We start from the raw sequence: 14224 nt of genomic DNA, 5'->3' as shown, positions 1-14224 counted from the left end.
GCGGTGAGTCACAATAACGCGGTTGATGTATGTTGACCAGACCACACACTAGAAGATGAAGGGACGACGACGTTTCGGTCCGTCCTGGACCATTCTCAAGTCGATCGACTATCGACTTGAGACGGACCGAAAACGTCGTCGTCGTCCCTTCACCTTCTAGTGTGTGGTCTGGTCAACATACTTCAGCCACGTTATTGTGACTCATTGCCTTCCTAGTGTGTGTGTGTGTGTGAGGATCAGATTCACTTCAGAAGCTCTGAATTCTGAAGTGAATCAAGCAAAATTTCAAAATTCTGAAACAATCTCAAGACAATCGACTGGAGAATGGTCCAGGACGGACCGAAACGTCGTCGTCGTCCCTTCACCTTCTAGTGTGTGTGATCTGGTCAGTAAAAATAGTGATAAATGCCTAAAATGGAGCCGAGATGAACCCAAGCAGCCAGTTGTTAATCATTTTCCGAGCCGCTGCTACATCAGTCTGCGGTTCGAGGCTAGTGTATACATGACCGTTAAGCCTTCCAAACACACATACTGTGAGCTGATCTAGTGTGGAAGACAATCCATAAAGGGTGCCGACGCTGGCTAATAATCCGAGTTCCTTACATATTAGTGGACAGTAACACAGATGTAAAGAGGGGATAAAAATAGCCGTAGCAACTCTATTTCTTTGAGATGTATTTTCTTGTCTCAATAAACGTACTTGAACGTAGACGTTGCGTGGGAACGTACATTTATGGGTGGTTCAAAGCCTGTATTCCGTGGACTGTATTTCGTGGACAGTAATCTTGACTGAATCGTCTTCTGAGTGTGTGTACCGTCTTGGTACACAGAAGGATAGTGAGTTTTAAGGATAGTGAGGCTTGAACTTCGTGGTTGGGCAGAGTTGAGGTGGACAGCAAATGGACTTTCAAAGATCTGTAAATTTGAGAAAGTTCTTTTTAACCTGTTGGTTAGATTCTTTCATTTATTTCATTTCTTTCATTTTATTTGCTCTTAATAGCCTGTCAAGGAAATATAATTTCTATGAGCTCAATTGTGTTCAATCACTGGCCATTTCTATAACCACCATTGTGTCCAATCACTGGCCATTTCTATAACCACCATTGTGTCCAATCACTGACCATTTCTATAACATCCATTGTGTCCAATCACTGGCCATTTCTATAACCACCATTGTGTCCAATCACTGGCCACTTCACCTACCTCCCCCCCACAAACAAACAGCTGCTTGAGTCGCAGGTAGGCAGGCGACTCAAGCAGCTAACCCGCTTCAGTTAGCTAACCCGCTTCAGGGCTGCTTCAGTTCAGCAACACACCGTCAGTTCCCGCCACGCTTCAGTTCGGTCTCGTTCCAAGGACGTCTCGTGTTTCAAGTCAAAGTTTACCTTGCAGATAGCCCCGTGGCGTACCCCCACAGCTCGGCTTGCTGTTTATAGTTGCTCAGACTGCTGCTTAAACTGCTTAGATTATAGCTCCATTTGCCTCAATTCTAGCTTTACCGGCTGAGTGATGGGGAGAAAGGGAGAGAGAGAGAGAGAGAGAGAGAGAGAGAGAGAGAGAGAGAGAGAGAGAGAGAGAGAGAGAGAGAGAGAGAGAGAGAGAGACAGAGAGAGAGAGAGAGAGAGAGAGAGATAGAGAGACAGAGAGAGAGACAGACGGAGACAGACAGAGACAGACAGAGACAGACAGAGAGAGAGAGAGAGAGAGAGAGAGAGAGAGAGAGAGAGAGAGAGAGAGAGAGAGAGAGAGACAGAGAGAGAGACAGAGAGAGAGAGAGAGAGAGAGAGAGAGAGAGAGAGAGAGAGAGAGACAGAGACAGAGACAGAGACAGAGACAGAGAGAGAGAGAGAGAGAGAGAGAGAGAGAGAGAGACAGAGAGAGAGAGAGAGTTTCTTAAGAACCTTCTTTTTAGTGTGAGCATCTTGGCTTGATTGCTAGACAGAGACGGTCTCGTATTTTTCAATCTAGTGTGAATCCCATCGATACAAATCAATGAACTATACATTTATTATACATTTATATTGTTGTTAATATCCTGTATAACATAAGAATACGCATAGTCTATTCATACAATATAATTGAGCTATACAGTTTACTGATCTGAGGAAGGTCTTGGTGATTGAACACGAAGGCTTCTAACAGGTAACAACTTTACAATTCCTCATTAAGGACTATCCCGGACATCTTTGTAGTGGATGAACTTTCCTTGCAATTAGTTAATTAAAACCAGTGAGAGTGTTTGCTCCGCAATCTATAAATCCAGTCCGACTGGACCACCAACCTCCAGTTAGATGGTGAGTTAAGGTCGCTTCCAATAGTGACTGAGGACCAGTCACTGCGGTTTGGGGGTACCCACTCTTACTGCTGCCCTTAGATACCCCACTGTCACTGGGGTTTGGGGTACTCACTATCACTACTGCCCCTAGGTACCCTCACTGTCACTGGGGTTTGGGGGTACCCACTATCACTACTGCCCATAGATACCCCACTGTCACTGGGGTTTGGGGTACCCACTATCACTACTGCCCATAGATACCCCACTGTCACTGGGGTTTGGGGTACCCACTATCACTACTGCCCATAGATACCCCACTGTCACTGGGGTTTGGGGTACCCACTATCACTGCTACCCCTAGGTACCCCACTGCCACTGTAGCAGTAACCTTTTGTACAGTTTCTGGCGGGAGGCGCTGGCTGTAAGCACAGCAAACCGGTGACTCAACAGCCGGCTTGGCTTATCGCTCCATGATTTACAACTCCGCGTTCTCTGCAGTCCTCTTACTCGTGTCTTGAGGTGTGTAGAAGGCGGCCAGGGGGAAGACATGGACTGAAAGGTATGGCGGTAGTTCAGTGAGAAACTGGTGTCATTGTCACTGTTAATCGCTCACTGAGACGACGGTTCTGGTGGTGATAACAGGACACAGAGGGAATGTTCGTTTAGTTTAACGATACTTTGAACTCTTAAGTGGATCCACCTAGTATTGGGGTTCGTTTATACCACCCCCCTTCTCTCCTCCTACCTTTAGTCCTCCATGCTCAGCTCTCAGAACCATCTTGAGGTTATCTTGAGAGGATTTCGGGGCTTTTTAGTGTCCCCGCGGCCCGGTCCTCGACCAGGCCTCCACCCCCAGGAAGCAGCCCGTGACAGCTGACTAACACCCAGGTACCTATTTTACTGCTAGGTAACAAGAGCATAGGGTGATACTCTGCCCTTTGTTTCTCGCTGACGCCCGGGATCGAACCCGGGACCACAGGATCACAAGTCCAGCGTGCTGTCCGCTCAGCCGACCGTCACCACCGGGAAGGGGTGGTTACAAGGGTAGGGAGTGAAGACATGCATATATATATATATATATATAATATATATATTCAGTACTCTGGTCTTACTCATGACCTTCTGAAGATCTCTCATATCTGCTTGATATGCGTTTTTGCCTCCTGTGCTTCCTCTATGTGTATTCATCTAGTTGTGCTTGCAGGGGGGTTGAGCTCTGGCTCTTTGGGCCCGCCTCTCAACTGTCAATCAACGGAATTTTACACACACACACTTTCTAAAGAACTAACTACCATATCGCTGATAACAACATATTCACCAGTACATCATCGTTATCATATCAGCACTTCACATGACTAACCGTGGATCACCTAACACATAAATGCCAAAGTGGCACCCTACGGGAAGGCCTATTAAGTCTCAGTTGGGCAGCAGATAGTTGTCTCTGGAATCCTTTTTTTATGGCAATTGATGACTTAGCACTCAAGAACAGCTGGCTACTGTGTGGGGGTGGGAACCAGGTAGTTGGATGAGCTAGAGGGCTATAGGCATCCACCTCATTAATGAGCAAGTGAAATTAGCTGAAACGGAACCTTATAGATTGATTCAAGAGTAGTTATAATGAGGAGCCATTGCATAAGGCAACCTGTAGCAGGAATGCAGGGACCAGGAGTTGTTGATCCTCACTCACAGTGTAAATATACACACACACACACACACACACACACACACACACACACACACACACACACACACACACACACACACACACACACACACCTCCTTTAGTGGGCTTCTCGGCTAAGTGGACAGCGCTCTGGGGTCGTACAGTCCTAAGGGCCAGGGTTCGATCCCCGGTGGAGGAAGAAACAAATGAGCAGAGTTTATTTCATCTTGATGCCCCTGTTCACCTAGCAATAAATAGGTAACTGGGAGATAGACAGCTGCTACGAGCTGCTTCCTGGAAATGTGTGTGTGTGTGTGTTAGATATATTTGTAGTAGACATAATAGGGGAAAAATAGATTTGTTAGAAAGGTGAGGTCCAGGAGCTAATAACTCGATTCTACAGATACACATATTAAATACAAATAGTGAATACACACGCACACACACACACACACACAGGCGGGATCGGCGGGATCCAAGAGTCAATGCTCGATCCTGCAGACACAACTAGGTGAGTACACACGCACACTCCCACGCTAATATATACTGTTATATGTAAACATTCATTTTATAAATATTATGGGCATCGTGTTACTTGTTAAAATACCATTCGCAAGATATCAAATGTGTAGGTCAGTAAATACCAAAGATATCAAGGCAGCATTTTAAATTCGATCTAGTAACCAAGTCATAATTAAATTCCTTTTAGATAATTCAGTCCTGTACACACACATTAAACCTGTGTGTACAATAGTGAACACTGTACAGGATATTAAACAAAATTCGTCTCTTGTTCTCACTTCTGTATACTCAAATAACATGGGATTATAGATGTGTAAAGTTTACATTGAGAAGGGAAAGGATCCCTCGCCTTATTCTGGAGCTTACGTACGTAACTTGCGGAGATTATAAGTGACCAGTCAGGCAGGTTCGTGGGCTTGGTTTGTGTGCATTTACTCATCCTGCGAGCGGTAGCGCAAAAAGGAATACAGAGGGGCACAAAAGGTGTTTATCAGACTAAACGAAGATTATTACAATAGTAAATATATCTTGAATATCATTTTTATCAGTCTATTATTCAGTGAATTTTTTTTATTCAGTCCTGTGTACAGGACTGAATAAAAACTGACTTTTTTATTCATTCCTGTTATTCAGTGAAAATCTTTCAACTCTTGGCTTATCAACAGCTGCTCATCCCTCCCTCACTAGCCATGCATATCCACACTATCCTGTCCTTGCCATCTTCTTGAGGTTATCTTGAGATGATTTCGGGGCTTTAGTGTCCCCGCGGCCCGGTCCTCGACCAGGCATCCACCCCCCAGGAAGCAGCCCGTGACAGTTGACTAACACCCAGGTACCTATTTTACTGCTAGGTAACAGGGGCATAGGGTGAAAGAAACTCTGCCCATTGTTTCTCGCCGGCGCCTGGGATCGAACCCGTGACCACAGGATCACAAGTCCAGCGTGCTGTCCGCTCGGCCGACCGACTCCCTATGTATATAGGGGTGGATACATGGACCGGCTCACTGTGGATATACCATGTATATCCATTTTACAGCATGCGATGCGTGTCCACTCCCCCTCCCAGCCCTCTATGTATAGTCCCCCCCCCCCTCTCCCCTGTCACGGGTCGTCTACCCCCTTCCATCACACAGCACCTTTGCTATGCACGACCTTTGCTATGCACCACCCTTGCTATGCACAAACGCAGAAAGTTCCACCGAGTCGTGTCTCGACATACCCAAGATGCTACTCTACATATTCTTTCATTAGTATCTGCTATGGCGTGCAGAGTTCTGTCCGGAGCTGCTTGAGGAGTCATGACCGCGACGTCACGGGTATCTGGGTCCCAGCCACAACTCCCGTGCTGGCTATGAAGTCTTAGTCACAAAAACTAATGATGTTTTGCCGGCTTTTCCCCCACACCTGACTGTTGGGTAATTCCTGTGAGTGTGGGTGTGTGTGTGTTTGCGTGGGTGTGTGTACTCACCTATTTATGCTTGCGGGGGTTGAGTTTTGGCTCTTTGGTCCCGCCTCTCAACTGTCAATCAACTGGTGTACAGGTTCCTGAGTCTACTGGGCTCTATCATATCTACACTTGAAACTGTGTATGGAGTAAGCCTCCACCACATCACTGCCTAATGCATTCCATCCGTTAACTACTCTGACACTGAAAAAGTTCTTTCTAACGTCTCTGTGGCTCATGTGGGTAATCAGTTTCCACCTGTGTCCCCTTGTTCGCGTCCCACCAGTGTTGAATGTTTGAGTTTGCTTGCGTGGGTGTGTGTGTGTGTGTTTGCGTGTGCTTGCATGGGTGTGTGTGTTTGCGTGTGTGCGTGGAAGGTGGGAAAACAATCAACGCGCATCAGAATTTAATTAGAAGGAGATTGAAAGGAATTCTTCCACAATCTCCATCGTATTGACAAACAGATCGTCGCCATGACTTCCACTTGTACACAGGGATCGTCAATCATCTTGTCTGTCAAGCTTGACTACGGACCTCACTGCAATTTCGTCAATATCATTGATTAACAATGACTACGGTGTTGTATTGTGATGTTAAAACATTAACAGTACTGTGCAACAGTCATTACTTACTCAGCTAGCCCAAAAGCTTCCACACACACACAGCCTGTGGCAGCCCATCTTCAACACGAGTCACTACAGCATGACTTTTCTCTCATGGGTGGAGTCATCAATGCTCGACTTACATCTCAAACATCTTGTCCGCTGACTCTTCTGACCCCCTCTGGGGTCCTACCCCCACCTGACCCCTCTGGGGTCCTACTACCACCTCACTTTCTCTTCTGACCCCCCTGGGGTCATACCCCCACCTCACTTTCTCTCCTGACCTCTGGGGTCCTACCCCACCTCACTTTCTCCCCTGACCCCCCTGGGGTCCGACCCCACCTCACTTTCTCTCCTGACCCCCTGGGGTCCTACCCCCACCTCACTTTCTCCCGTGACCCCCTTGGGGTCCGACCCTACCTCACTTTCTTTCCTGACCCCCCTGGGGTCCTACTACCACCTCACTTTCCCTCCTGACCCCCTGGGGTCCTACCCCTACCTCACTTTCTCTCCTAACCCTCCTGGGGTCATTCCCCCACCTCACTTTCTCCCCTGACCCCTGGGGGTCATATCCCCACCTCACTTTCTCCCCTGACCCCTGGGAACAAGAATTAAGCTTGTTAATTGACTAATTAATACTAATTAATATTAATTTCGAGGTACCCTCTAGGCTAACAAGTCCCCAGGGTGCAACCCTCATAACAGCTACTTAATTCCCAAGTACCTATTTATTGCTAGGTGAACGGAAGGATCAGGTAAATTGACCAAACGCGGGAATTGAACCCGGGACCTTTCAGTTGTGACCCCCCTCTTTCGTGTACTTCCTAATCTTGAATTCGTTCACGAAAGCCATTTTATGACAACCAAAAGATGGGAACATTGTGTATATTTAGCGACCTGTAGAGGCGACCAAAGGACACGAGAGCCGGAGCCGGTCGGCCGAGCGGACAGCACGCGGAACTAGTGATCCTGTGGTCCTGGGTTCGATCCCAGGCGCCGGCGAGAATAAATGGGGCAGAGTTTCTTTCACCCTATGTCCCTGTTACCTAGCAGTAAAATAGGTACCTGGGTGTTAGTCAGCTGTCACGGGCTGCTTCCTGGGGGTGGAGGCCTGGTCGAGGACCGGGCCGCGGGGACACTAAAAGCCCCGAAATCATCTCAAGATAACCTCAAGATAACGCGTTCCTGCGCCTGCTTGCGACCAAACGACACGTTTCTGCGCCTGCTTGCGACCAAACGACACGTTTCTGCTCCTGCTTGCGACCAAACGACACGTTTCTGCGCCTGCTTGCGGCCAAACGACACGTTTCTGCGCCTGCTTGCGACCAAACGACACGTTTCTGCGCCTGCTTGCGACCAAACGACACGTTTCTGCTCCTGCTTGCGACCAAACGACACGTTTCTGCGCCTGCTTGCGGCCAAACGACACGTTTCTGCGCCTGCTTGCGACCAAACGACACGTTTCTGCGCCTGCTTGCGACCAAACGACACGTTTCTGCGCCTGCTTGCAAGCTGCGGTGCAATTGATCATCAAGGCTGATTGATTCGTCTACTTGCCGGCACTTTAGTGATATATTGCGACGTTTTGTTGATAGACTCAGATTCAAGAAGCTTAAAACGATCATCAATTCAGACTTGTCGTACTGGACTTGTCGTAGCGGCCTTATCTTCGCGCGCGAACTTGTGCTTGATCCTCAACGGACTGCACCCGCGAGTCGACAGACACTCGACATCAACTCCATCTGTCTGTGCCATAAGTGAGGAGGAATGCAGTTGTCCCTGAATTGCGACGCCGGCGACTGTGGCCTCCGCCCGCCAGGGGGGCATAAATCAGTATCGTCGAGCGTTTGTCCGTAGAGTCCAAAGCTGGCGAATGCAGCGTAGGACGACCGCTCTTGTTGGAGACTGCGTGTAAAGACCTGTTTTCCTACCGGCGCTTCCTGATAACGCTGTTACGAGACCTGCGGAAGCGCTTAGGCTTGCCGCGGCGGCTAAGAAGCGGGCAATCCGACATCATTCACAGCAGTTGGAACGTCATTATTATTGTCTATTAATGTATTCGAGCAAATTACAGGGCTCTAATTACCCGTCAAGGTGGTCAGATCTTCACTCGCACGATATAAATAACGCGAGTTAAAGGTACGTTACTTATGGACTTAAGTCCATAAGTAACTTAATAAGACTTAAGTCCATGACGTTTAGCAATTGCTAAACGTCAGGTTGTGGCCATATATAAACAGGGAGCCATCATCTTGCCTACCAGTAAAAACCTGGGCACTACTGCCCCCCTGGGGAGGGCCAGGGTCCAGCCCCCCAGCCACGCCCTCTTCTGGGGGAGAGGGGAGAAGTGGGGGAGGGGGATTTGAGTAGTGTGAAGGGGGTTGGGGGTGGGGTTTATTAGTGTTTAAGGGGGCGGGCTGATATTGGTTTGGGAAGGGGGGGGGGGTTATGAGCAGGAAAAGGGAAGGGGGGCTAGATGGAGTTAAAGAGAGGGAGAGAGGGGGCTAGATGTAGTTAAAGAGAGGGAGAGAGGGGGGCTATATGTAGATAAAGAGAGGTAGAGGGGGGCTAGATGTAGTTAAAGAGAGGGAGAGGGGGACTAGATGTAGTTAAAGAGAGGTAGAAGGGGGCTAGATGTAGATAAAGAGAGGGAGAGGGGGGCTAGATGTAGTTAAAGAGAGGTAGAAGGGGGCTAGATGTAGTTAAAGAGAGGTAGAAGAGGGCTAGATGTAGTTAAAGAGAGGTAGAGGGGGGCTAGATGTAGTTAAAGAGAGGGAGAGGGGGACTAGATGTAGTTAAAGAGAGGTAGAAGGGGGCTAGATGTAGATAAAGAGAGGGAGAGGGGGGCTAGATGTAGTTAAAGAGAGGTAGAAGGGGGCTAGATGTAGTTAAAGAGAGGTAGAAGAGGGCTAGATGTAGTTAAAGAGAGGTAGAAGGGGGCTAGATGTAGTTAAAGAGAGGTAGAAGGGGGCTAGATGTAGATAAAGAGAGGTAGAAGGGGACTAGATGTAGATAAAGAGAGGGAGAGGGGGGCTACAAACTTACACATGCGTCCCAAACACGACACCTCTGTTATTGGTGACTCTTATCATCATGAATTATTACCTGTGTAAGGCATGATAACATTATGTTTGTGTCTCTTCCCAGTCTGACTCCAGCAGAATGATGGAGTCAGATGTTTAAGGATAGGATGGGCATTAACTTTGGTTGATATTGGGTACGTGGCCTTGGGTACGTGGCTTTGGGTACGTGGCTTTGGGTACGTGGCTTTGGGTACGTGGCTTTAGGTAAGTGGGCTTGGGTACGTGGCTTTGGGTACGTGGGCTTTGGGTATGTGGCTTTGGGTAAGTGACTTTAGGTAAGTGGGCTTGGGTACGTGGCTTTGGGTACGTGGCCTTGGGTACGTGGCCTTGGGTACGTGGCTTTGGGTACGTGGGCTTGGGTACGTGGCTTTGGGTACGTGGCTTTGGGTACGTGGCTTTGGGTACGTGGGCTTTGGGCACGTGGCTTTTCGTACGGGGCTTAGGCACTTGCCAAAAGTGAAAGACCATATAGAGCTGAAAACAGATTACTATTTTGAACAGAAGGGGAGAAGTGGTTATACTAGATGAAGAGAGTTTAATGAATAATATATAAATTTAAACGTGTTCAGAGCCTTCAGTGAGAATCCTTATCTACGTATTTAATAAGAACTTCAAATTGTAGAAATATACGATTAAATGAATCTTAGTGATTAAGAATTTTGATTATTCAGCGAGTTTGAAATTAGTGATATATTTACCATTTAGTGATTAGTGATATATTATTAGTGATATATTTATATTTACCTACAAAACTGGGGGGCATGGGGCATCACCACAACCACCCTATGTACTGCCCAGTACCCAGACCATTGACCCTGCAAAGTTTCGGGAGGGTAGCCCTTAGCGTCTGGCCTTCTAATTTGAATAGACAGACAAATATACTCTCTTATATATAGATATAACATATCTATACACCTTGGGTCATCACACACAGAGATCACACTAACGTGATGCATCAAATGAACAAATCCACAAGGGCCGTGACGAGGATTCGAACCTGCGTCCGGTTTCAACCCTTTTAACCCTGTCGTAGCTCAGTCGATTAAGGCAGTGTCTGGGATGCTCCCGGACGCAGGTTCGAATCCTCGTCACGGCCCTTGTGGATTTGTTTATACTCCTTGGATATATTTCCTGTTCAGACAAAGAAGCGTCGTTCATGTTGACGGATATATGATTGTTTACATAAACAAACGCACGTGGCGGTACATAGTGACGCAATTTGCGCGCGCAAAATGATAAAAACATTATACGGGAAGTAGCGTAGATTTGACTCACCTTGACCGACCAGGTGCAGGTGTTCTGGGAGCCGTTAGCCACACCCTGGAGTGTGTAGCCTGGGGATACCAGCCACACCTGTTGCTCTGGCACAACCACCACCTCCTCGCGACCACATCCTGTCAAATAATAATGCATAATGTCTTAGTTCATAATTTAGTGCAGAGGTTTGATTACATTTTCGTTCGCCTCAACCTGCTCTGTTTCTGTCTCTGTCTCTGTCTCTGTCTCTCTCTGTCTCTCTGTCTCTCTCTCTGTCTCTCTCTGTCTCTCTCTGTCTCTCTCTCTCTCTCTCTCTCTCTCTGTCTCTCTCTCTGTCTCTCTCTCTGTCTCTCTCTCTGTCTCTCTCTCTGTCTCTCTCTCTGTCTCTCTCTCTGTCTCTGTCTCTGTCTCTGTCTCTGTCTCTGTCTCTGTCTCTGTCTCTCTCTGTCTCTCTGTCTCTCTCTCTCTCTCTCTCTGTCTCTCTCTCTGTCTCTCTCTCTGTCTCTCTCTCTCTCTCTCTCTCTCTCTCTCTCTCTCTCTCTCTCTCTCTCTCTCTCTCTCTCTCTCTCTCTCTCTCTCTAGACGAGGCTGGAAGAGAAGGGAGGACCAGCAGCAGGACACAAAACCAGAATCCGAACGTAACTGGGCTCGAGGAACCTAATTGACCAGGAGACATAAGCAGCAGTCCCTCAAGACTATAGAACATATTTTAAAGAAAGTAATGGAGAGAGAGAGAGTGATGGAACAGCTTATCACGAAGGATTGAGCATTCAAGAAGCTGTCATTTAAAAGACTATGAATTACTCTCCGTCAATATGTCAGCAACCATAGCAATGAGAAGATCTAATATAATAGTATTAGTGATATGCAAACCGATTGAAATTGAAATAAGTTTATTGAGGTAAAATACACACAAAGGGATGAGGTAGCTCAAGCTATTCTCACCCCGTTCAGCACATCGTGTTAATACATGCATATAAACACATCACAAACAATAAACATATTACCAAACATTCTGAGAGATAAAACCGATAGAAGCCTTTGGCAGGAACATAACAGAAATAATAGATCAACTTTAATGCCATGGAAAAAAATGGATCAATTGCAAACAGAAGCTGGTTTGAATTCTAAATCATGGGGGGACTTCAACCATGGAAAAATAGTATGGGAAGAACAGCGAAGTCAAGTTATCTTCTCTTGAGGTTATCTTGAGATGATTTCGGGGCTTTTTAGTGTCCCCGCGGCCCGGTCCTCGACCAAGCCTCCACCCCCAGGAAGCAGCCCGTGACACCTGACTAACACCCAGGTACCTATTTTACTGCTAGGTAACAGGGGCATAGGGTGGCTATCTTGAGGTTATCTTGAGATAATTTCGGGGCTTTTTAGTGTCCCCGCGGCCCGGTCCTCGACCAAGCCTCCACCCCCAGGAAGCAGCCCATGACACCTGACTAACACCCAGGTACCTATTTTACTGCTAGGTAACAGGGGCATAAGGTTAAAGAAACTCTGCCCATTGTTTCTTGCCGGCGCCTGGGATCGAACCCAGGACCACAGGATCACAAGTCCAGCGTGCTGTCCGCTCGGCCGACCGGCTCCAAGTCTCTTAGGGTACACAGATGTATGAGTAAGAAAATTCATGAAAGATGCAGTCAGAAACTTTTTAATCCAACACGTCGATGGAGCCACGAATATTAGTGATGGTAATCGCAGACTCGAGTGAACTGAAACTCAATCTTTCAGAGTTTAAATTCAGAGTATCAGAGTTATCCCCTCAAGGAGGGCCTGACGGCTGAATGGACAGCGCCCGGGGTTTGTAGTCTTAAGGTTCTGGGTTCGATCCCCGGCGGAGGCGGAAATAAATGGGCAGAGTTTCTTTCACCCTAATGCCCCATGTTCACCTAGCAGTAAATAGGTACCTGGGAGTTAGACAGCTGTTACGGGCTGCTTCCTGGGGGGTGTGTAACGAAAGAAGGCCTTGGGGGAGCCGGTCGGACAGCACACTGGACTTGTGATCCTGTGGTCCTGGGTTCGATCCCGGGCACCAGCGAGAAACAATGGGCAGAGTTTCTTTCACCCTATGCCCCTGTTACCTAGCAGTAAAATAGGTACCTGGGTATTAGTCAGCTGTCACGGGCTGCTGCCTGGGGGTGGAGGCCTGGTCGAGGACCGGGCCGCGGGGACACTAAAAAGCCCCGAAATCATCTCAAGATAACGTCAAGATAGTCGAGGACCGGGCCGCGGAGACGCTAAAGCCCCGAAATTGTCTCAAGATAACCTCAAAATAGTCGAGGACCGGGTCGCGGGGACACTAAAGCCCCGAAATCATCTCAAGAAGATAACCTCAGTACCTCAGTAGACCGAAACTCAGTCTACTTTTCCCCAAAAAAATCATAGACCGAATATCTCTTGGTTGGGGGGTAGATGGGTACCTGAATTATCAAATCAGCAGGCATGTACTATGCATGACCCCGGGGGTCAGGAGCTGGGGGTAAGTGCATACCTTAGTTCAGCACCTGCTTGGCATCTCTATACCCCTGTGTCAGAGGCAGGGGGTATGACTCCCCCGGGGTATGAAGGATCCTACTCATGGCACCCTTCCTCAGTGGCATCACCATGTAGCTATCACCCTCGTCCCCTCATACTCAGGTGAACTACAGGGTAATACTAGCGAGCTCCCATGATGGCTGTATGGTGACCTCTGGCCAGAGGTGGAAGCATGGGCGTGTCTCAGTTGGCTTCATAAGGCGTTTGGGTAGGGCGGCGGTAGTGGGGGGGGGGTGACCCTACGCACGCACCAGGCACGGGTAGCCCACACACATACGCCCACACGCACGCAAACACACGCAAACACACATCATACATGAAAAGTGAAAGAGACAGACTGCATATTCCTACATTATAACAAGTCCGACACAGTTCCACTTGAGACAAAGAGCAACGCAGACTGAGGTGACAATGTTAGCCACAGTCGACAGTGATGGAGATGATTGGCCAATTTACGATAGAGGTGACATCAGAGTGAGGTCTTTAAACAAGAGGGGGTCCGACAAGGGGCCATTCTGACCTATCAGCAGGGCTTAGATGACGAGACACAAATCATTGAGAAATAATGATGTAGGATGACTGTTCCAAACTACAGTAAGAGAGAGAGAGAGAGAGAGAGAGAGAGAGAGAGAGAGAGAGAGAGAGAGAGAGTACCTTAAGTAGCTCCTTAACCTAAACTTAGGCAAATATTGAACACGTGTCGTTTCATTACAGTAGATCTCTTATATATATTGGAATCATTTAATAAAATACGTCAGATTCTGTTGATTTCAAGAGGTACTTTTGTCCCAGCGAGATGGTACCATACATGATGATTCCGTTCCCGATTAA

At 47.7% G+C, this 14224-nt stretch overlaps 1 protein-coding gene across 4 annotated transcripts in view; it reads right to left on the bottom strand.

The window, feature by feature from the left end:
- The window catches only part of LOC123764498 (uncharacterized), a 157834-nt gene that overhangs the window by 28339 nt on the left and 115271 nt on the right, over positions 1 to 14224 (bottom strand). For all 4 annotated transcript variants that reach the window (XM_045752383.2, XM_045752384.2, XM_045752386.2 and 1 more), the window contains exon 4: positions 10868 to 10986. In XM_045752383.2, coding sequence (XP_045608339.2) covers positions 10868 to 10986 — 119 coding nt within the window. The remainder of the gene's footprint in view (positions 1 to 10867; positions 10987 to 14224) is intronic.

This window comes from Procambarus clarkii, chromosome 79, assembly GCF_040958095.1.
Source record: "Procambarus clarkii isolate CNS0578487 chromosome 79, FALCON_Pclarkii_2.0, whole genome shotgun sequence".
Taxonomy (NCBI): Eukaryota; Metazoa; Arthropoda; class Malacostraca; order Decapoda; family Cambaridae; genus Procambarus; species Procambarus clarkii.
This window is presented reverse-complemented; position numbering and strand designations above follow the sequence as displayed.